The sequence below is a fragment of the Mustela erminea genome, chromosome 1, assembly GCF_009829155.1.
Source record: "Mustela erminea isolate mMusErm1 chromosome 1, mMusErm1.Pri, whole genome shotgun sequence".
NCBI classification, from domain to species: domain Eukaryota; kingdom Metazoa; phylum Chordata; class Mammalia; order Carnivora; family Mustelidae; genus Mustela; species Mustela erminea.
The window spans coordinates 71,751,642-71,775,411 of NC_045614.1; the positions used below are offsets into that span (position 1 = coordinate 71,751,642).

Consider the following 23,770-nt stretch of genomic DNA (forward strand, 5'->3'; position numbering starts at 1 on the left):
AAGCCCGGGTGTGTCTGCGGGGAACTCTGAGGCACCTGCTGGTCAGCTGGAGCCTGGTGGAGCTCCTTCAAGCAGCCTCGCTTCCCACTGGGAGCCCCGGTCGTGCCAGTCCTCCCCGCCTCTCCACTGGACACTGTCATCCCTTTATCACATCCATCCACCCTCCAGCCTATCTCTGCCACCACCAGCGCCACCTCCAGCCTAGATCACACCGTTCCGAGTCCTGGGAAAGAGGGCAAGGCAGCCACCTGCTCTTGGTCTATAAGAAAACCTCCCGGGGCGCGGCGCGGGTTGAACAATCACCTCCTTTTAGGGACGAATAAAACTGAGCCTTGAGGACGCGAAGTGGAGGCAAGCTGATCCATTGTCACCCGGCGGACGGAAGCGAGGCACCAGAGGCAGGCGGCCCGAGTGCAGCCCTTTCTCTACACTTCAGCTTCCCGGGCTGTAAAACAGAGAAGGCGGGAGGAAGAGGAGGATGAAGTCTCCCGCTTCATATTAGGTGGGTTTTGCAGCCCGGTCAGGAGCACCGGGGACAGATCTTCCCTCCCCGCGCGGGGGCGCTGGAACTTCGGCCCAGCCTCCCTCGGGAGGTGCCTGAGCCGAGACGCGCGAGAACGCGGACGTGCCATCCTCCCTAAAGCACGACACCTCACTCTCTGGTCGTGAAGGGCCCGGGAGCCCAGCAAGGGCCAAACGCGCCCTGCCCGGTCGCCTAGGCTCAGGGGTGGCACCAAGGAACCCAGGGTAGGGCCTCACTCGCGCCCTTGTTTCCCCTCTCTCGGCCTGTAGGGACAAGGGATGAGCTGGGGCGGTTGAAAATGGATTAAACCACGTGCCTCACCTCTGGGTTGCTGACAACCTAGGACCCTACGCAGGCCGTAGCGCACAGCCTGGGGGATAAGAAGTGACAGGTCCTGTCTCGTTGTCCGGCCCTCCAGCACCAGTCCTCCGAGACGCAGACATGGGAAATGGGGAGGTTGGCAGGGAGGCTTCCAGGAGGAGGTGGCCCTGAAGGTGGACGTGGAGAGCGTCCTGGCTGGGGTGGGGCTGAGGGGGCGTGCGGGCGTGGGAGACGGTATCCAGGCGCTTGGAAACGTTGTGAGCTAATCAGGCAAGCACGCGGCGTGTTGGGGACTCGAGACTGCCGAGGATGAGGTCGGAAGGGGTGAAGGCTTGCAAACGCCAGGCGGCTGAAGACTGACGTGGGGCGGGGTATCCGTGGACTGAGCTCGGGGACTACCCCCTGGCGGGAGAGCCCCCCCCAGCCCCGCCCCACACCTGAGCGGCGGTCCCGCCTCTGCCGAGCCATTGGCCAGAGCCGCCGCCCGTCAGACGAGCCCCCGGGGCCCGCCTCCAGCCCCGAGCTGCGCCTCTTCGATCCGGGGCCACCGCTACCGCGCCACTCTGCCGGGTTCCCCGCCGTCTACTGCAAGGTGCGCCGCCCGCACGCCTATTCCCGGCGCCGGGCCGCCTGCCGCGGGTTCAGGGCAGACCATGCGCCCGACCAGCTCGCCGCCCGCCCGCTGGCTCTGCGTGCTGGCCAGCGCCCTCGCCTGCACCCTCGGCCCCGCGGTGAGTGCCCGGAGTGCGCGGAGTCCCGGTCGCCGCGGGTGGAGTGTGGGCGGCGGGAGCCCGGCCGTCTATGCGCACGTCTGTGGAAGCGGAATGAGGGGCACGGAGCACCGGGTCTCTCCTCCCAGCTCAGCCTCCGCCCGGATCTAGACCCGAGGGGGTGGGATCCTGGTGGCTCCTAGTCCCTCCCTGAGCCGCTGAGAGCCCGCTCAGAGCGGCGAGCTGGGACACCGGTGGAAGGGCGCCAGGAGAGAGCGTGCTCCATAAACTTGCCTTCGGTGTAGTGGCTGCTTTGTGCGTGGGGCGGGGAAGTCAGCGGAGGCGGGGTGGGGGGACTAGGTCGATTGAAATGGAAGGCCTGGCGGACAGTAGGTGGCAGTGAGGGAGTCTACGGGGGTCGTCTTTGTGTGCTGGGCCCGTCTGGAAGTAGCGGTGGGGCGGTGTGTGTTACGTGTAGGAGTGAGGTCTCAGCAGCAGATGCAGCGCTAGGAAGGGGCTTTTGGCGTAAGGTGGCTGACTGGCAGGCCCTTCCTGTGCCTTCACACTGAGCCGCGCTGAAAGGTAAGAGCCCAAGGTGGAAGGTGGTGGGCAGTGGGAGGCTCTGGGTGGTGAAGAAGGGCCAGACGTGTGCTTGAAGAAAGCTGAGCAAGGTGCACACAGCCAAGAAGCCGGGGCGTCCTCTTTCTCAGCTTCTGCTTCAACCCCACAAGATGTGTGTATGCTTTTAAGGCATGTGTGCTGGTGAGCCCCACGCGTGGCCATGCCCTCATGTGTTGCTGCGGGTGGCTCGCCTGCGGGGCAGATGCTGATTCGGGTGGGAGATGCATGAATCATCTCCCTCTAAGATCAGGGAAGACCTCAAAACTCATGGAGTCCACCCAAGCCCATTTTACAGATGGGCAAAATAAGTCCCGAAGACACCTGTCCCCCACTAATCAGCCCTGGACTGAAGTTGGTTTTCTCTGTCTGCCTACCACAGGACTTGAGGAATCTGGGGTTGCTGTTTAGTCGGAGCCTAACCCCAGTGGGTCCCAGGTCTAACAGCAGCTCCAGGCTGGCTGGTGGGTGGGTAGAGTATACTGATCACCTAGACTTTTCTATCCCATGATTACCTCCCTTACCATCATCTCCACTGAAGCAGGACTCTCTGTGTTTCCATCTAGCTCATTGGCTGTCCTGGGAGCAGGAGTTGATAATCATTGGTGGGAGCCTCCCCTACTCTCACCGAGAGTCATGAGACCCACCTCCTGAGCACTCAAAGCCTCACCGGGTTCTGGCCCTAAGGCCACAGCTGCAGATCCCTAGCGTCACTTAGAGCCCCTCAGTGTCATGGAGTGTCCAGGCCTTATCCACAGCCCTCTGGCTCACCCCACTGGGTGACCACTCAAATTCTCTTCGGATGAGCCAGGGTTCTCGGGACCACCACTGGTACCCCGTTCCCCAGCCTTGGAGGCTTCTCAGCCCAAGGGCAGGCTGCTTTCAGCAGGGTCTCCCTTTCTTCTCAGCCACATCTGCCCCCCACCTCCTGAGGCAGTCAAAGCCGGGCTCCTCCAATGACTACCCTCCCCTGTCTACATTTTATTCATTTAATACCCTACTCCATCACCTCCTCTAAACAGCCTTCCCTGATTGCTCCAGCCCACTTAGCCCTTCCCACTCTGACCCCACCCTTCAGCCCTACCCACCTCCCAGCTTGGGCTCTTCAGACCATGGCACAGGCTGAGTTCTGTCCTCCTCACTGTTCCCCACAGCACTGTGCGGGTCTGGGCCGCAGAGGGAGGAAAAGGGACTCACCCAGGTCTGGGTGAAGGCAGCTGGGAGTGAAGGGGTCCCCACATCCTTGTCCACTTCTCCCTCTTCTCCACCAGCTCCCACACCAAATGGACACCAGGCAATCCCGCTCCAGCCAAAGTCAGGGTTGAGGGGAGCTGACGTTATCAGAGTCATAAAATGGCAGCTGCAAAGTTCAGTGTAAAGACCCAAGGCCTTATCACTCCTGTTTATGGTGCCCTAACCTCAGTCAGGGAAGGGGAAATCTCTGAACAGGGAAGCAAAAAAGAGGAAAGAAAACCTCTAGTGTCTCAGAAGAGGAAGTCTGCCCCAAGGCCACCTGTCAGACCTTCTACTGCCCCTACCCCCTGGACAGCAGGCACAGGGGCACCTCACTGGTAGCAGAACTACTCAGGGCAATCCCCAGCTCAGGTACGGGGAGAGTGGGTGTCAGAGGAGGAACAGACCCAGGTCCTGCCCTGGGAAGATTCTCAGGCTGGTCAGGGAGAGCAGAGCCAGTGGCCCAGGAGGAAGAGCCCAGGGGGCTATGGGGTGCAGTTTACCAGCACCGAAGCAAGGATCACTGAGAGGAACAGTCAGGGGAAGGCTCCCTGGGGGAGGCAGGACAATGCCCTAAAGAGTGGAAAAATGGGCCGACATTCCACCAAAAACTATAAAAGAGCCTCTGTTGGCAGGACCAATAGGCCTGATCCCAGAAGGAGGAAGAAGCCCCCAGATCTCCCACACACAACCCCACCCCCCAGAAGCTGGGATGGCCCAGGGGCTGGGAAAGGTTTGGCTTTTCCTAACTCCTCTCTGATGCAGATTGCTGCCCACCCGCTCCTGAAGGTCTCAGTCTGCCATAGCCATCCTGCCCTACCTATCTGCTTTCAGCCTCTCCAGGGGCAGTCCACAGCTGGGCTGGCCCTCTTGGTCCCCAGCAGACCACCTTGGGGGCTTTAGGGAAACATGGCTACAGTGGGGTCAGCCCTCCCTCCTTCTCAAGCAGAATGACAACCATAGCCACCTGAGGGCCCTAGGGGACTGTGCTGGAAGAGTGAACTTTCCTCAGAAATTTCCAACCTCCCATCCTGGTGCCCTGAGTCTCAGTCCTCCCTGATGTTTCTGGAGCCCATGCGACCTGGTCCTCACCTTCCTCCATGCCAATGGCCAGTTGCCCTTGAGAGCATGTTTGATCTCTGTGGAAGGGTATTGGTTTCCTCATCACAAAAGGGAGGGTGGGAATCTTGGCCTCCCCCTCTCTGGTGCAGGAGAAATGGGAAGAGAGTGCTGGGGCCCCCTTCTGCAAGGCTTGAGGGAGGACCAAGAGCCGTGTGACCTGGGATAGGCCTTCTCTTCACTTGATCCCCAGTTTGGGAGCCCAGGGGACTTCATGAGCTAGCCAGGCAATGTGGGGGTGAGGGGTCATCTCAGGGAAGACTGGGAGGTAGGCAACATAATTCCTCCCATGGTGGGCAGCCTCAGGGGCAACCTAATAATGTAGACCACGCCTGCTACTCGCAGGGACCCTTCACTGGTCCCTCTGGCCAGGGATGCCGGCATGGGGCCAGGGGACGAGAGGAAGCCCTGCCACTCTCTCCCTGCCTTTGCTGCTCCGCCTCCCACACTCTGCCCTCCCCAGCTGGACTTCCCAACACAATTGTATAATTTGCCCAAAGTTGCTCACATACCTTAGATGTATTTCAGAAGTCAAAGAAACACAGCTTCATCTCTCCACCGCATTATAGGTTTTTTAAATTAACTTTTTATTGTGGAAAAAAATGTTCAAACATATGAAAGAGAGAGACAGAGAAAAATGTAATGAGCATGGAAATACTCAGTCCTTGGGGTGATGTCAGCACAATGGCAGTATGGGAATGGCCAGTGCCCATCCCCTCCCAGGCCCTACGTTTGACAACTGATAGCCAGTAACTATTAATATTGGCATCATTTCCCTTTTCTGGCTGAAGTCTTTTAACATCAATTGTAGACATTGTGACCTTGCACCCCACATTATTTTAAGGTGCATTCTTTAAAACCAAAGGACATTTTCCTCTACCACTACGATACCCCCAGCTCACTAAACAAAACAAACAGGAATTCCTTGATATCTGCTGTTCGGACATCCCCAAACAGCGTGGTTTGGTCCAGCACCCCCAGGCAGTGTGGCGATACTACTAGGGGTTGGGGTCTGACTGCAAGGATCCTTCTGGCCTGGGTTGTGATGAGCCTGTAAAGCAAGCTGGTGGGTGGGTGAATGTCCAGCCCTTCCGTGGATGGGGCCCCAGTCTTTATCTGTACCCTGGCTTCATGTAGCTCATGATGTGAGGGTCCATGTCTCTCAGGAAGTGCCTCCCGCTATCTGAAAAACAAGTTCTTCCTGCACGGCCGATCATCAGAAGAGGGCAAGAGGTCACCAACCGACTCTGTATGGAAGGCTCAGCCTGTCATCTGCCCACGCTGGTGTTCAGTTCTCAGCACGTGGCCCCAACACCAACATGGCCCCCCACATACACACCATGTGTGTAAACTGAGTCCTCTTTCCCTCCAGGGTGCCCAGGATGGCTTTCAAGAGGCAGAGGATTTAAACCTGAGTCCCTGCTGCTCCCGCTTCACTGGCCGTTGCCACAATGATCCCCTACAAAGAATCCCCAAGAGGCTTCGTATACCTAAAGACGTCCACAAGAAGTGCCCTTAGATGGGGCCAGGCTTAGCCCCAGACGGAACATCTTTAAGCTTGTATTCTTATAATGAGAGCCCTTGTTCTGGGACCACCCTGAGATGTGGAAAGTTCTTTCATGCCCCATGCCCAAACCTGCTTCCTGTGTCTTCCTCTTTGTCGTACCCCACCCCCAACATACCACCCAGAATTCGGCCTCTCCCAGGAGGAGGTAGGTTGGCAAAATTTGGATATTCAGAAAGCAGAGGCATCAGACTGTTGGCAAAAGAATGTAAAAATACAGGGAGGGGGAAGAAATTGAACAGCAGTAGGGGGTGAGGGAATCCCTGCCCTGAGACCTCCCCTTTGGTGGACACAGCGCCCACGTGGCAGCTGGCGGGAACTTCAGACTGCCCCGCCTTCTGCAGATCGTGTGGGCAGTGGCAAGGCCCAGGTCCTGATGCAGACGGCAAGGCCAGTCTGGCCCAAGGGGCTGGCTGGGCCTTTGTCAATGACCACTAACCTTTCTTGGTGGTCCCCTGGTGTCCTTGACATGTGACCCTGGATGCAGCCCTGGAAGTAGATGGTGCCCCATTTTACAGATGCGGTGGGGAGACTTGCCCAAGGTCACCCAGCCAGGAAGTGGCAGGCAGTCTGATTCTGGAATCTGTGGTCTCACCAAGAGGAGTTTCTTCTTCCAAAACAGCAATAGCCTGCTGCAGGCTGCCTCAGGACTTCAGAGACATTTTTTAATTCATAAAATGTACAAATCTGCAGTGACCGTGCAGGAGTTGTCCCCATGTGTGCGCACCTGTGTAGCCACTGCCCAGATCAAACTAGCCCACATTCCCATCACCCCAGCCATCTCCCTTGTGCCTCTTCCCAATAGGATGAGGCCTTATTTCAACTTCTCGGGGTTTCCTCTGAGAAGCTGGGAACTTGCTTCCCCTCTTTTTCTGTGATTTCTGGATCCCATGATTTACCCCACCTTCCTGTGTGCCCCCCTCCTCCCCACTGCCCCTGTCTCCTCATGCTTCTCCCCCCACTGCATTCTCTCTATCTCCTCACCAATTCTAACACAAAAGCTAGAATGAGGGGCACAGTCTGGGAAGCTGGGTTGGGGTCCTGCGTGCCTTTGACCCCTCAGCTTTCTCTCAGGATCCTCAGTTTCCCCCAGTGATTCTGTTGCCCCATTATTTCAATGGCAGGAGGAGGAGGCCTAAATAAATCATGGGATATGAGCTGGTGATGGGAGAGTGGTAAATGGGACCACCCTTACTTTTTATTCCCCCATTCCCCAGCCATCCCTCTCAGGGGCAAAGGGCCTTCCTGGGCAAGCCTCAGAAGCACAGATCATTCAGAGTGGCCTTCCAGAGCTTGGTAATTTGCAGGCAGGAAGTTCTTTCTTCTCTCTCACCTAATCCAGTCTGCTGCATTTTAGACCCCTCTCAGAAGCCAGCTACCCCTCAGAGGGACTCCTCCTCCTTCACCACGCTCCCTTGGCTTCTCCTGCCATAGTTCTCTGGCCCTGGATGAGGCTGGGAATTCTGATTCTAGGCCAGTAGCTGTGAGCTCAAGCTCCCCTTGAGAGGTGGGTAGGGCACCCACAAAACCTGAGTCAGGCCCCCATCCCATCTTTCAGAGCCCCTAGCATCTAATAGCCACAACTCCCAGCATCTGCACCCTACCCCAGATCTCAGGGAGCCCCATATGCAAGAGAAAGCAGGACTTTATCCCAAGCCCCTCACAGTGAGGATAGAGAGGAGGGACCCAGGTAAACAGGCAGAATAATGAGACTGGGGTTAATCCCTGCCCCCAACCAGAGACTCCGGATTCTCCTGCCAACAGCCAGTCCGTCACCTCCCCTATCCAGACAGTACCATGGCAGAGGAGGGAAAAAGACTCAGGTTCAAGGGAGGCTATAGACTTGCTCACTCTTGCCTGGGTCTCCTCTTCTGCACTCAGGAACTCCTGTAGTAGAGAAAGTGCTGGGGTCTCCATCTGGCCTGAAACTCCCACCTCAACCCACCCTCAAGGTCAGGTGACTTCAGCCCAGCAGGGGAATTGGTGAGGGCTTGAGAGAAAGCCCTCATTTCTCCTCTCCATGTGGGGCATCAGGAGACAAGTTGGGAAATGTAGGCAGTAGTAGAAATAGGGAGGGCCTTGAATGCCAGTTTTGAAGTGTGTGCTTTGACTCCTAGTTCCTGGGGACTTTGGGTTGCAGGTGGTGGGGCTGAAAGCTAGTATACTGGTCCAGGCAGGACCTGATGAGGGCTGGCCTCTGCCTGTGTCCCACAACTTGTCCCCTGATGCCTCAGGACCCCCTGCTGCTGCCACACCGCATATTTGCAACCTTGCATGTCTTAGGCGTTTTCATACCTCCATGCTTCTGTACACACTGCTCCTGCTTTCTGGAATGTTCTTACTCCATCTCTAATGGTCAAATTTACACCTCTTCAAAGATGCATCTCTACTACCCATTCTCTGTGAAGCCCATACCCCAGTTATATCCCACCCTGGAATGCTTTCCTAGAATCAGTAGGTTTGGTTGCATCTGGCTAGGAATTTTCCAGCTTAGTGTGTCTGTAGTCCAGAGAGATAATGAGGATGTTTAGCATAGGGAAATAAGTGGAAGAGGAAGTTCAAAGTCTGCGTGAATTCCTCAATGATAAGGGCTACAGGGAGCTGCCCTGGCCCTGTCCCCCACAGAGCAATGGTAGACCAGATGGCCCAAGGCAAGGTCATGGACAGGGATTGATGTAGTCCAGACTAGTGGTCAGAGATGCAGTTCCCATCTAGGAATGTGTACTTGCTAGGGGATCTCGGGTCTCTCTTTCCTCTACCCTTCTGCAGATGGGGTCTAACACTCAGCTAAACTGGGGTAAAGACAGAGCTCATCTTCCAAACTACCCTCAGGTTATTCAGAGACAGCCCATACTGCCAGGTTACCCCAGGGCCTCCTGCCCACTCCTCTGCAAACTGCCTCTCAGGAAAGACTTTGTAGCTCTGCTGCTGGGTGGGATAGATGGACAGAGTTGGCTAGAGAGATTGACCCAATAGCCTTCCATCTTCAAAGAGCGGTAAGCAGAAGCTGCTAGGAAACCTATGATGCCCTTGGTGACTGAAAGAGAATGATCTCTTGGCAAAGAGTGTGGCCACAGTTCTGGCTTAAGAGACCCAGCAAAGGGGTCCCTACGTGGCTCAGTTGGTTAAGTGTCTGACTGGATTTTGGCTCAGGCTGTGATCTCAGGGTTGTGAGATTGAGCCCTACATTGCCTCCACCCTGGGCATGGATGCTGTTGAGATTCTCTCTCTCCCTCTGACTTGTGTACTCTTTCAAAAAAAAAAAAAAAAAGAGGACCTAGCAAATGGGGGCATCCACTGTCCTGTCCTCAGAGCACAAATCTGGACTTTTTTTGGTTGTAGGGACAGAAAACTCAACAGACTCAAGCAATTAACAAAGATATTGACTCATGTTGCTGGAAGCAGGTCTACTTTAAGGCATGGTTGCATCCAGGGACAGAGATAATGTCAAGAGGACCCAGTTTTTCTCCATCTTTTTATTCAGCCTTTACCTTTGTGGCCTTCATTGTTGTGTTCCACAAGAATACAAGAAGAAACAAGATGGTAGCAGTAGTTCCAACCCCTGCACGCTTTGATGTTTCCAGTCTAGTTGGAAAGACCAAATCTATTTGTCTAATCTCTTAATCCAAAATCCCAGGAATAAGCCTGCTGGCTCTGAGCAGCCTGACTTGGGCCATGTGCAAGGCACTAAGGCCAGGAATGCTCTGATGGGCTCAAGTCTGATGACATGTTGATCTCTCAGAAGACTGTTCATCAGAACCCCAAGAAGGAGGAGTGGGGAAGGAGGTAGTTTCCCAGGTGGAGATGAGGACATGGCACCAGAGGAGGATAAGGGATGGTGGAAGGCAGCAACAGCAGATATCTACTCCCATCCATCCCATGTTCATGTTGTGGGGAGCAGGGTAGGAGAGAATGGGCAGGAGACATAGGTGAGGCTGGGAGGGAGAATCTGCGTTCCTGGAGAGCAGTAAGGCTGAGAAGGCACTTTGGGGAGAATCGTGTTCCAGACAAGCAAGACCAATGGTGAGACGTGAGCCAGTGACTTCCAGAAGTCACCTCTGGGGTCCTTTGGCCACCCCTCTTCCCATGCCTGGGCAGTATAAGCTGGTCACAGATCACTGAAGACAGAGCATCTTGAGTGTTTCAGTCTGAGTAATGCTTTTGGGCAAGAAAGGAAACATGTGACTCCAAAGAGAGACCACAGCACATTTCCTTCAAATCCCATGTATTTTCTTTGAAACAGTTATATGAAGAACCATATCCTGCTCCACAGTAGATCTGTGTTGCTTTCCATATACCAAGTTTTTAATGATTTACCAGCTCATGTCCTTCCCTCCCTTGGCTGATAAAATTAACAGTCCAAGATGGAACCCAGGTTCACTGTGGGGCTTCCAGACCCATGGCACATGGGCAGGTGAGGTCTGGGTGCTGACAAGTCTGAAAGGCATCCCAGACAATGAGGCCTTTTCTTGCCCCTGGGCTAGGCCATCCATGGTGCTTAGCTGCGTGTGGGGAAGTTGGACATTGAGGACCTTTGTGACAATGAGGCTCCACCAAGGCCTCCACAAGGGACAAGAGTATTGAGTGGAAGAGACTCAACTCTGCAGCCTCTTGAACACTGAGTTGGCCAGCTTCTGCTTGGACCCCCTTCTTATACAGCAATGGCGACAATGTATAGCCATAGCAGGCAATGGCAAGCTCTCTGGCAAGTAGGATCCTTATCCCTCTGTGCGGTCACCTTAGAACAGTGGCCAAAGTCACACCCTTGGTACCAGGCCAGAAGGAAGGAAATGCTTTCCTCCATAGCCCCATGGCAACACGCCTTTGAGTCAGCGGGGGAGGTTCTTGGGGCCCATTTGAGGGAACTGAGGACCTTGTCCCAGGGCAGGAGGGACAAGTTGAAACAGACAACCGAGAGTATTTGATTCTGGAGCTGCCTTGCTGAACTTTCTCCAGTGGCCCTGTTGGGAAGCCATGGCATTCTCTTCCCTGAGCAGTGAGGAGGAAACTGATATGGGGTTACCCAGGGGTGGCAGCCACTTTCCTAAAGCCAAAGAGACTCATAGAAGTATCCACCAGCTCAGTGGAGGCCTTCACCTGCCTTCCCCCACCCAATGGTTCCCAAGACCTGTTTTTCTCCTGTCTGTCCCTGGGCAACCATCACCCATACTCACATATTAGACCCAGTGCCAATGCCTGCCCAGCCCCCACAAGCAGCACGCAGGTCTGGTTCCATCCCTGATCCCTGGCCAGGGTGTGAGAAAGGGGAGGCAGGAGGCCTGGGCCTCCCCATCCCTTCTCCCCCCATCCCACCACACTTCCTTTGCCTCGGCCCCTGCCCCTGCCCCTGGGGTGTGGTGGGATGGCAAACCCTCCTAGGGGGGCCTCTCTTATTTCCTGAAACCTCCCCTCCTTCATTAGATCTGAAATAGCTGGAATTGTTTAGAAGCTAAAAAGAAAGCAGGTGAGGTCTGGGCAAGGAGGGCCAGTGGCCCCCTCCCAGCCTTGTGACCCAGGAGACTGAGTACAGGCTCCCAGAATGGGGACAGAGCCTGGAAGATGGAGCCAGACTCCTGGATTCCTCCCAGGTCTGGCTCCAGGGACCAGCTCCTCATAATCAGGTAGCACTAGCTAGACCCCTCCCACCCAGAGAGACTGAGGCAAGGATCCAGAACTCCCAACCCAGGCTGGAGGGTGGCAGAGTCCCAAGGGCCAGCTCTGGGCCCCACAGAGAAGCCCTCCAACCTTCGTCCAAAGTAATACCATTGTGCCCCCCCCAAAAAAAAATGACCAAGTTACAGCTGCAGCAGTCTTGGAAGCCACCAGGAAGCCATGACAGGACCCTCAAGGCAGACCCAGCTGTGGGAACAAATGAACAAGAGTTCCGGGTCCAATCCAGGTCTGGGTCGGGTTTTAGTCTGGGGTTGGGATTGTGGTTCTGTCTGAACTTGGATCAGTCAAGTGACAGGCCTTGTTTGGCCTCATGTTCCCAGAGTCTGTGGATGCGAGGTAGGCAGCTAATGAGGATGATGGGTCCCCTCCCTGTGTCTGTCCCCCAGGGTGGCCAGGCAACCAGCCTGCAGTGGGAGGAGGAATGTTACCATCTGCGGATGATCGAGGTGCAACGCAAGAAATGCCTAGAGGAAGCCGGGCTGGAGAATGACACAGCAGGTGAGGCCCAGCGGGCAGAGAGGGCCCCAGACCCCCAAAGAGCCCCACCTCTCATCATGTCGTGAGCCCAGATCCAGGCACATTCCTCCCACACGTGTTGGGTGGGGATGGCGCCATGGAGCTGCCAGAGGCGAGAAGAGGATGCTGGAAGAAGCTGGGGGACCAGATGGAAACAGGAAACCCTAACAGGCCTCTCTGATCCTATCCCCTACCCCAGTACTGGGAGCTCCCTGCAGTTCACCAAGGAGCACACACTAGGTTGGGGGTTCTGAGGCTCAGCTCCTTCCTCCAAGCCCCAGGCTCTGCTCCCAGAGGTACCACCACGCACACCAGCCCCTAGGCACACATGCTTCCCTCCCATCCCAGCCCACCTTCCGTAGGCCAGATGAACCAGAAGCTCATGCACTGTCCAGCTGATGAGACAAGTCACAGTCAAACCTGGAGGATGAGCACTTGAGGGCCTGGCTCCTCCTCCTACAGGGTGGTGGGGAAGCTCCGGCCTCATGGTGGGAAGGGTGATGCCAGGGGAAGGGTGATGCCAGGGGTACCCACAGACCAAGGCTGCCTAGCTGCCTAGAGCTGGCAGGGCTATCCCATCAGATGACAGACAGCATCCTCTACTCCCCACTCTCCCACCCCGGGAGCCCCGCACTTGGCACAGCAGCCCTGGGGAAGGCATGGGAGGAATTATGGAGACCTTTCTTTGAAAGGTACCCTTGAGCCAGATTCTGAACGGTGGGCCAGAGGGCGTGGAGAAGGAGAGAGGCTGGGGAGGTGGGAGGTGCCTCAGCAGACATCTTACGGGGAGTGGGGGTGGGTACGGAGCCCAAGGCTCACTAAGGGTGGAGAAGGGCTGAGCAGTTGGTTGGCTGTGTCTGCTCTGGGCCTCCCTGCCAGGCCACCTCCCTGAGGCCAAACTTGAGGTTACAGAACAGCCTTGCCCAGGAGTAGGGAACATCTTTACATCTCCTGGGCTCCCCAGTCTCCTTTCAGCTCTCTGAGGCTAACAGTTACGCAACCCCTCCTGGATCCCTCCTTCTTGGCCCCGGTGCCCAGAGTGTCTGCCTCCTGCACCATAAGTGAGTGTCTGTAGCCTCACGGAGGGCCTTTACCTCCTCCGGCTCTTAAGGAAGGACAGATCCCTGCCTCCTGGAGCCTTAAGACTAAGACCTGGGTGAGAGGTGGCCAAACCACCCACTATCTATGCATTGCCACCCCCTCCAGGGCAGGGAGGCAGGAGACACTGCACACCGGCCCCAGCAGGCCCTAGCAGCAGGATCTGGGACTGCAGGCAGCCCAGAGAGGCCCAGACCCCAGGATCTAGGCCCCCATTGCAGTGCCTCCTAGGCCCCGAGGGCAAGCCACCCTCGTGATCTCCGTGAGATCATTGCTGGCACACAGCACCTGCTGGGTGCCAACATCCTGCCACCAGGAAGACGGCCTGGGATCCAGAGGAGGGCAAGTATGGGTCTGTGGGCAATGAGTCTGCCCGTGACCTTGCGTGGGGCTCTGTGAGTGTTTGTGCATGTCCAGATGTGTGCTCTTGGCCCACGTGGGTGTGGAGCTGCGTGTGCCTCTGGGACCTGTAAAGCCCCATGTCAGACTCCAAGTGTCTGTGTGTGTGTCTGTAAGCCCGGAGAGGCCTGGATGTGTCTGCCCGGTGCACGGCGTCTCTGTGTGGTGGTTTGTGGATGTGTGTGTGTGTGTGTGTGTGTGTGTGTGTGTGTGTATCTGCGGTGTGCCTGTTCCTCTCTGTGCTTGTGTGGCTGTGAGTTGCATGTATCACTCCGTGCCTTTGTTTGCTGTGTCTGGTCTTTCTATGTCCACATAAGCATACATGTATATGTATTTGCCCATATGTCTGTGGTTCTTTGTGTCTGGGAGTGAGTGTCTATATGTGTCTGTCAGTGCACACGTGTCTATAAACTGGCAAAGAAGCCACCTATGCTTCCCCCGCTCCCACCCCAGGCCCCAGGCTTGCTTTCTTGCTCAGGTGGCAGTCCCCAGTGAATACACACAGCCAGCCAGCACCCTGCATCTCTGTGGGCCTAGGGACATATGTGGTGGGGCCTGTGGGGCCTCTCTGGGTCACACACACACAGACAAGAGGCTCTCCAGATGGCTAGCGTTGTCTTACTGACCTCTCTGTTCTCAACTTCCTGAACCTACTGCCTCCTCCAGGAAGCTTCCCTGACTACATGCCCCCAGTGGCTTTCCTTCCCTGGCTCCCCTGCCATGTCACAGTTCACAGCCCAGTCCTGGTGGTGCTTAGAGTCCTTGAGGCCAAGTGCAGCCTCCTGAAGGGCAGTGCCCAGTCTCCCTCTCCCTGTGCTGCTTCTGGGGAAGCTGAGCTCAGGGCTGAGGACCCAGCTCTGAATCTGCTCTTCAACCCGTGCCGCAACTTGAGAACCATAGAACTGAGTTTGGCGGGGACCCAGATGCAATAATTGGCCTACAAAACAAGGTGTGCCCAGCATTGTCAGAAGGCTAGAGTCCAGCAGAGCAAAATTCCCCCAAGAAATGGGCCTGGAGCCCTTCAGAATGGGAGAAGTGTGAGAGGTTTGCTGGAGAGGGAGCATGGGAATGGGTGAACAGGCTGCACCATTCACCAGCGATAGGACCTTGGGCTAGTTACCTGATGTCTCCATGCCTCAGTTACTTATCTGTAAAATGGGAGGGTTAAATAAGTTGTTTATTTAAAGAGGGTAGAACCATGCCTCCCACATACAAAGGCTACATAACTGTTTGCTGCTATTACTAACAGGGTCTTAAATGGCAAGCAGAATGTGGTGGCCTTGTGGGGGTCCCTCCAGGGCCTCCAGAGAGGTTGGCACAGGAACGGAGGAAGGACTGGGAGCCAGAGGGAGGCCACAGAAGCCTCAAGACAAAGTGGACTGAAGGTTCCCTCTGGGGGCCCCGAGAAAGGGAGGCTGTGTTCTCTGGCACGGCCTCGTCAACGCAGATGCTCTCAGCCTTCAGCCGTTGCCACCACCTGGCTGCTGCAGCCCCAGAAGCCCCTCCCCAGTGCCAGCCTACTCTAGCACTCAGGCTCCCAGGGCTCTTCCCCAGCTGGGGATGTCCTTTTACCTCCTCTTCCCAGGCCCCCTTCTTGAGAATTTATGAACCTTCGGACCTGGGCTGGGCTGGGCTGGGCCCAGCTGGCATTGACTTTGGCTTGGGGGTTGGGTTTCCTGAGAAAATCTATGCGTCTGGCAGTGTTGCAAAGAAACAATGAAAACTCCCCCAGGGAAGGGGATCCAGAAGAGTCCTAGTCCCTCACGGACACCCAGACCCTGAGGAGGTAAAATCATGCATCTGCCTATTAGATCAACCGCCTAGGGACCCCACTGTGCACCTTCACCAGCCAGCCCTCAGGGCTCATAGGTACAGGTGGAAAACACAGCCTGCAGGGCAGGGCTTTCTCCAAACTCACCTCCTGAACACCACCGCTCCATAGCACAAATCACAGTTTGACTAAGTTGGGGGCATAGGTGTTACTTTTTTAATTTTCTGAAGACTCCTCAAGACCTAGCTAAATCCCAATATACCCACCACCCCATCATACCCAACACCTCCTTTTATGACAAATATTTTCTAATGTCTCCTTTATGAAATTCAGGACATGTGCGTCCATTTTTCTTTTTTTTTTTTAAATGAAGTTCTGGTTGTAAAAGAAAAATAAAAAGGAAAGTGATTTGTAATGAAATACTACGCATACATTCAGGCACGATGACACTGACAAATAAGAAGACATAGTCTGAAGCCTGGAATGTACTTGTACATTCTGGAAATGCAATGGGTGGGTTGATCTATACAGTGGTTGCTTCCCTGACTCCGGTTCATGGGCAGCATTGTTAGAGGTAATGTGATTTTCTAAAAACCTTGAACAGCTCTTAATAGTATTCAACATACTGGGCACCTGGATGGCTCAGTCAAACATCTGACTTCGGCTCCAGTCATGATCTCAGGGTCCTGAAATCAAGTCCCGCATTGGGCTCCCTGCTCAGCAGGGAGCCTGCTTCTCCCCGTCTTTCTGCCTGCTGCTTCCTCTGCTGTGCGCTCTGTCGAATAAATAAAATCTTTTAAAAAATAATGTTCGACATACAACAAAATCCCTCCCTTTACTCAGTTGCATTTCTGGAAGAAACTATACAGGAAGTACCTTGTGTTTATATGCAAAATGGAGTAATAATCTAGGCTCTGTCATTACAACACATTTTCACCTACACAAATGCCTAGGGGCTCACTGGAAAGTCTTGCAGAATACTACAATACTACAATTCATTATCATGTGACACCTTGCAGGATGTCTTCCTGGCATCCCTGGGACCTGCCCTCCAAATGCCAGGTGAGACCCCTAATTTCTGCAACAAACAAAATCCCCACCATTGTTCAAAACATCCCCAGGCGGAGCTCCATCCCTCACTGAGGACAACGGAGCTGTAGTCCTGCCACCCATCTGAAGAGGCCCTTTGCAGCCTGGGCAGGGTGATGCCAGCTCTCTCACACTGGAGGTTCCTCCAGGTGGTACACTGGAGGAAGAAGAAGAATGGGTGCTGGTGGGCTCAGGTCCCAAGGCTGGAAGAACCTGATGATTGTGCTGACCAGTGTGTCCTCTGCCTTCCCCCCGCCCCCTCAGGCTGCAGCAAGATGTGGGACAACCTCACCTGCTGGCCAGCCACCCCTCCGGGCCAGGTGGTCGTCTTGGCCTGTCCCCTCATCTTTAACCTCCTTTCCTCAACTCAAGGTAAGAGGCCCAGGTTAAAGCCAGGGAGCTGGGGCAGCTCAGGCGGTACCAGATGGAGAGGGTCCCCACCTGTTGAGGAAGTGAGCAGGCAAAAGACAGTGGTCAGAGGGGCTCAAGCAATCGGTGGGGGGGCTTCCTGGAAGAGGGTGTATTGGCACTAGGTCTTTGAAGGATCCACAGGATTTGATTAGCTCTTCACATAAAAGATAAGCACATGGGAAGGGCTCACTAAATATTTGTTCAGCAATTGATAACTGATTGACAGATGCATGACTAGATTATGGCTCCTGTGTTCCCGTTGTCTGGTCATGACTGTCTTTCACTGCCTGGAGCCGATGACCTTTTGGGCTTTGCTTATACACCTTGTCATGTTCTGCTTCAACAAATGTTCTCTAGAAGGTAGAAGAGGAGGAGCCTCTTTAGGAACTGGGCTTTCTTGCCATCGACTCACTGAGGAAGCCTCCAGCGTATATTCAGCCATTCTTCGTTGAGTGAACATTTATTAAACGTCTACTAGTATGACAGGCATGGGCTAGACAAACACAGGGCGGGGAGCGTTAGACCAGCCATGCTGTCTGCCTGGCTCTAGCTGAAGAGACATTCAGCAGGGACACAAACACGTGTTGTAAACGTCAAGGAGTCCTGGGAGGGAGAAGGGGGTAAGGCACAACATTAAGGCAGGTGTTCGTGGATGGAGGGGTGACCTTTCAGCTGCAGTCTGAAGTCCTGGAGGTGGGGAAGATCCTGAGGGGGGTGGGGATTGTGGAGAGGGAGGATCAGCAGCCTGTGGGATGGACAATGAGGAAATGCTGTGGAGGTCCCAGGCTGAACAGGGGAGGGAAGAGAGCAGAGAGACAGGGGGCAGAGGCCATGCCGGCCCTGAGCGCTGACTGAGTCCTTGGACTTTTTCCTAAGTTCACTGAGAAACCACTGGGGACATTAAGCTGGGGACTGACCAGTCCAATTGAGGTTTAGGTTTTTAATCGATAATTCAGATTTCCATGAAAAGAAAGGATTCTGGGGGTGCAGTGGGAAGATCCAGTCCCAAGGCAGGTGAGAAGTGGTGATGGTTTGGACTTCAAGCATAGCAGAAGAGAGAAGTGGGCAATTTCCCTGTCTGTGAAGGATGCATGGGACTCCTGGCAGGGAGGGAGGGATCCAGCATGCCCACCTCAGGTCTAGGTTGGATGAGCTGGAGACTCATCAAAGACTAAGGGAGGAGCAGGTCTGCAGGGGGAAGGACCCGAGAGAGGAAAAGGTCTGGAGGGGGCAGGACCCAATGAAGGAGCAGGTGTGGATGGGGGAGGACTCCGGGAAGGAGCAAATCTAGGGTGGGAAGGACTCCGGGCAGGAGCAGGTCTAGAGTGGAGAGGACCCGAGAGAGGAGCAAGTCTAGAGGGGGAAGGATTAAGAGGAATTCTAGATAAGAATTCAGAGGCTGTGCAGAAAGACTCTTGGGCATCTCTTATTCCAGATGGCCCTTCGCTCTCTGGACCTATCTCTGTGTATAATAGGGACAGGTGGTGGGCCAAAGGGACTCTGGAGCAGGCTGGTGTTGCCCTCCAGTGCTCAGTGTTGTGACTTCAGCAGTGAGGGAGAGATGTCGGTGCCCTCCCTGTGGAGTCTGGGAGCAGTCAGAGACATCCGTATTCCAGGCCAGCTCCCACCTAGCCCAGCTTTCCAGGGGAGCCCGCCACCTGGGCAGGTAGGTGATGAACTCTTCCGGCAGCTTTCATGCGTCCAGTCCGCAGAGCCTGGCACCCAGCCTTCTATCAGATCCCTGGAAGTGCCTGCTACTTGTGTTCCTCCTTGACACTCCTCTAATTGCATTCCTCCTGAAGGCTTTTCCTTCTGTCCCTGCTGGAATTGACAAGGCAGTTCCTTCCCTTAAGAACCTGGACTGCAGCCCACCATCTGGCTAACCCCAAGGCTGCCAGCCCCCCTGGGGCCCACATGGTGCCTTTGTGCAGATGAGAAGAAGGCAGTCCCTCCTCAGGCAGAGTCAGCCTCTCACCAGAACCCACCACAACCCACCTAATGACAAGTTGAATATGAGGTAGACTGGTCCCCATGTTATTAGCCAGATGCCCTTGTGCAGTGTACAACCTACATAGCTGTACCTGGCGGCCTTAGCCTCTGAAAATGATGGAGAGAAATAAGAGACCAGCATAGGGGCTCCAAATGGAAGGGAAAGAGGGTGTATTTTCCTGGGAAGAAGGTGTGAGCCTTAAACTCCAGAGAGGGAGGTTTGTGAGAAGGCGAGTGTAGAACGGGGAGAGTGCCAAGCCCAACTCCCACCCCTTTGGGTAACAGAACTGGGGAAAGAGCGTCCTCCCTGGAAGCATTGGAAGGGATATAGTTCTACAGGGAAAGTTGAAGACACCTGAAGAGAATAAAGACTGTAGAGTTAGAGAGAAGTCATCTCCCCAGGCTGGGTAAAAAACCCTGGGAAAGGAGTGTTGTTCAGGCAAGGGACTGCTCATCAAGGCACCAAAATGTCCATGGGGGCCTAGTCCTTTGATTCCTGGTCTGCATGTCTTTCATCTGTGGTGTTTTTACCTTGAAATATTTGAAAAGACATTTTTTAAGAGTGACGACTAGGATCGCCATTTTGGTTAAGACAACAGTGGCTACATTAATGTATCTGTGGGGTCTGTGGGACACCTCCCTGCCCGACCCCCTGCGTCGTGAAGCCATAGGTAAGAAAGTCTTGATGCCAACCTGAGATTTTTGCTGTGGCTCACTGGGACAGGGCACCACAGACAGGATTTCAGCAGGAGAGCGCTCATACTCAGAGCTAGGGCTGAGAACAATCTCTTCAACTATCTCGGGGTGGGAGTGGGTTGGAGGGGACAGGAAAGCGGTGAGAGTCATCAGGAGGCTCTTGCCTAATCCCAGGGAGAGAAGATGGTGGTGGTAGTGCGGAAGGGAGGCTGGGATGAAGGGACTGGTGACTGATGGGGAAGGGGAGAGAGGGTGGGGCAGGGTGTGTGGGGAAGCAATTCCACCATTTCTACCTCCAGTCACTGAGCTGTGCTTTCCTCATGGAGAGCCCAGGGAGGCGTGGAGGGGAGGCAATGACTTCTTTGTGTGACATGGTGAGCCACAGGAGACTGGGAGATTGTGGGGTTAAAGTCCCTAGACCCGCCCTCCCGCCCTCTGTATTCCCCTCAACACATACAAGTTGTGCTGGTTCCCAGGCCCAGTCTGGAGAGAGACTTTGAACTGCTTCTTGGGGTCTCAGGTGGCCACCCTTGAGATCTCTCTTCAAGAATGTTCCCTTTGAGACCTGGGGCACAACCCCGGGGCTGTACAAAGAGGCCATCCAGCTCTGAAGGTGACCCACTATCCACTCCCTTCCCCCGATATGTGGGGCAGGCAGGTTTCCAGGGGACAGGGTGCCCCTCCAGAAGCCCAGAAAGATGTGGAGACAGGCCAAACCACAACTGTATCCCAAGCCTGCTGCCTCCTTGCTGTGTGACCATAGGCAAGTCACCCGACCTCTCTGGACCTTGGCAGTCCCCTCCTTTAGTGGAACTCATCATAACTCCTAATGGCTAGCTTTAACACAGTCCCATTTGCTGCCCCCCACCCCTGCAGTGTGAATGCTGGTGGGTCCCCTAATTCATGATGGTACCAGGTGCCTGCTGTGTCACATCTGGCCTCACCAAGCCCTAGTCCTTCTGGCCAGTGGGGTGCTCAAAACTCGAGGCCTTGGTGTCCCAACCTCAAGGCTGGCTGATTTGGGCTTGTCACCTTTTTGGACTTGCCCTCCCACCCACACAAGAATCAGATCCTGGGAGGGACCCTCGGTGAGCACCTGAGATCTGGGGCTGAGGCAACCCTGTGGTTTTACTGAGGGCCTGGTTGAAGCCTACCCAGGCTGCACGGGCAGGGCGGGTGGAAAGCTAAGGGGCTAAGTGAGTACTTCTCTCTTGCGCTGGGAGCCCCTTGCAGCAGAGTGGTTGGGAACTGGCCCAGAGAAGGGCTGCCAAGTCAGGAACTGGCCCCGCCCAACACCCCTGTCTCAGTAGAGTGTCTCCTGCTGGCTCCAGACCTCGCAGTGGAAAGAGACCCAGGCCCAGCTCCTGAGTCTGTCCTTGGCTGTCACTCAGTTCGCCAGCCTTGAGGCAAGGTGGCAAGAACCTCTTTCAAAGGGCGGCCTGGAGGATTTACAGACATAGTGGGCAGGGAATCACCCGGTTGGGTGTATTCCAAGCCAAGTTTAGAAATATTAAATGCACATGCAGAGTGACTCTCCCTGAGCTCTCAGGACAGCTCGACTCCTCCTACAGCTCTGCTCCTGGACACCCAAAGCAAGCTCTCAGGTCCCCCTCAGTGCAGGCTGGGGCAAGGTTACCCAGGATGACTCCTGGGGTCACAGCTGCCATAGCCTCTCGGGGCAAGTGACCAGCCTCTGGGAGCCTGGCCTCTCCAGGTGAAATGGGCTTCCCTTCCTCGCTGGGGCGTTGAGGGGATCCAGTAAGATACTGGGCCTCAAGTACTCTGTCCAGTTGCGACAAACGAAGGTTCTCAATGGTGATGCCGCCAGTGATGGTGCTGGTGACAGCGATGAGACCCCTGATGGTGATGATAGTGGTTGTGCTGGTGAGGCTGGTGGTGACCGTGATGGCGCTGGTGGTGATGCCGGGGACAGTGATGACACAGGGGTGGTGACGAAAGTGATGCCGGTGGTGGCAATGATGGTGACCCCAGTGAGAGCGCCTGGGGTGTGAGGAAGGAGCTATATAGGTCAAGGACGTTAGGACCCGTCTTCTTTCTCAGCTCCCCCTCACTTCCTCACCTCATCATCCTCTCCCTCCTCCTCCATCCATTTCCCTCCTCCTCCTGCCCCTTCTCCGCCCTCCTGTCCTCCTCTCTCTACTCCTTTCCTCCCCCTCCTTCTCCTCCTCTTCCCCCTCCCTCCCACCCCAACAAGCCAGCTCTCACCTGGACTTGGACCCAGGTGCCTCTTTAGTGAGTCCTGGGATCTTCTCTGGCTCCCCCATTTCCCCTTCAGTCCCTGCCCAGGACTAGAGCGCCAGCAGCCACAAGGGTAGCCCTCACATCATGGGCCCCCCTAGTGGGTCCTGTCGCTTAGCTTCAGCTTTGGGCCTCCGAGGACAGTGGAGGGTGCCACAGTCCCAGAGGCCCAGCTGCAGTAAAATTCAACCCCATGACGCTGTGGGGCCATGCTGCCTGATCCCCCCTCCCATGTGCCTTTGTCTGAGCAGGCTCCCCAGCTAGGACTCCCTGCTTCCCCACTTAGTATTTCAGACCTGCGCCCTTCTCAGGTGTCCTTCCTGCCTCACCTTTGATCCCGCTCCAGTGGCACATCTGAGCCATACTGGGTATGGGAGGAAAACAGGCCTATTGGCCCAGGCAGACTGAGCCAGGAGGAGCCCCTTGGGACAGCCAGAGGACAGCTGTCTGTACCCATGGGGCAAAGAAACCCTCAGCCACTCCAGCACTTTTGGCCCTGTGACCAGGGTCACAAGCACTCAGCTTGTGACAAGGGCCACGGGTCATTCTGCACCAAGAATCCAGGCTGTGACAAGAGTCACTATCTATCTTGCCCCGGGGGTCAGTTTTAGACACAGCAAGGGGCAGGGCTGAGCCCAGAAAGGTCTGCTGTGACTGTCCCTCATGCTGGAGGGTCCCCCTGGCAGCCTGGAAGAGATTTGCCCCACCCCAAGTCCCCCATGATGCCCTAGGGTCTAGGGCAAGGTGGCTGGAGCCCAACACCACCGGGGGTGGCAGGGATAAGGTGAGCTCAGGGACAGCCAGGCCTCACGCCTACTCCATAGACTCGTCCTGCTCCCAGCCTCAACCTCTCTCCTCTCGGCCCCTGCCCTCCACCCAGGCCTCAACGTGAGCCGTGGCTGCACCACCGAGGGCTGGACACACCTGGAGCCCGGCCCCTACCCTGTTGCCTGTGGCTGGGATGACAAGGCATCAGATTTGGACCAGGTGGGCCTCTGTGCACCCCTGCCCCTCCTCCCCGAGAGTGCCTCGGTCTGCAAGGCTCTTTCCACTCTCTCCCAGCAAGGAGTAAGGTTGCTGTTGGTGTGGAAGCCAGGACTCGGGTGGGGGTGGGGTCCTTCCCAAGCCTCCTCCCTCACCACACCTGCACTTCCAGGGGCTCATCTCCCTGTCTCTCCCTGACCTGGAACAGGAAAGGGGCTTTCACCCTTCCAGCCGGGCCACCCCCCCGCCCCACCCTCACCCCACCCACACTCCCCCACCTCGTGGGCACCTTGCTCTGGTCCTAGAGGGGGACAGGCCAGGCAGGCCTCATCTTCCTATCTCATGCAGAGGGGAAACTGAGGAGATCTTGGAAGGAACCACCCTCAGATACCAGGCAGCCAGCCAGGGACAGGGACAGGGACAGGACTGTGGTCCTGAGTCCCAGGACAGGGACGCCCGGGAGCAGGCAAAGATGGGCTCGCTATATGGATGTGGGCCTAGGAGCCAGGGAGAGATTCTGATAGGAAGGTAGAGTGTAACTGGAGTCCTCAGCTAGGAGCCCCTCATTGCTTTGGTGCGGGGACACAGGTGTGTGTCTGTCAGCTGTGACATTGGTCCCACCCCAGACGCTGCTCGGAGCTTTCAGTGTTCCCACGAAGGCAACATCCTCAGAGGCCCTCAAAGCCCACCAGGTCCTTAGGCAGGATCTAAACCCCCTAAATCCCACTTGACCCCTTGCTTGGGCTCTGGCAGGGGTGGGATGTGGCGAGCAAGAAGGGAGGGCGCAGTGACCGAGG

The 23,770-nt window shown here is 55.6% G+C and overlaps 1 protein-coding gene across 5 annotated transcripts in view; it reads left to right on the plus strand.

The window, feature by feature from the left end:
• Positions 1 to 407: 407 nt before the first annotated feature.
• VIPR1 (vasoactive intestinal peptide receptor 1) overlaps positions 408 to 23,770 on the plus strand; it is a 33,220-nt gene continuing 9,857 nt past the window's right edge. For 3 of the 5 annotated variants that reach the window (XM_032315027.1, XM_032315150.1, XM_032315094.1), the window contains exons 1-4: positions 1,210 to 1,575; positions 12,148 to 12,259; positions 16,899 to 17,006; positions 22,870 to 22,976. In XM_032315027.1, coding sequence (XP_032170918.1) covers positions 1,498 to 1,575; positions 12,148 to 12,259; positions 16,899 to 17,006; positions 22,870 to 22,976 — 405 coding nt within the window. In that variant the 5' untranslated portion in view covers positions 1,210 to 1,497. Of the gene's footprint in view, positions 503 to 1,209; positions 1,576 to 12,147; positions 12,260 to 16,898; positions 17,007 to 22,869; positions 22,977 to 23,770 lie in introns of those variants that run through there. The other 2 variants (XM_032315215.1, XM_032315269.1) reach the window with 2 other exon arrangements.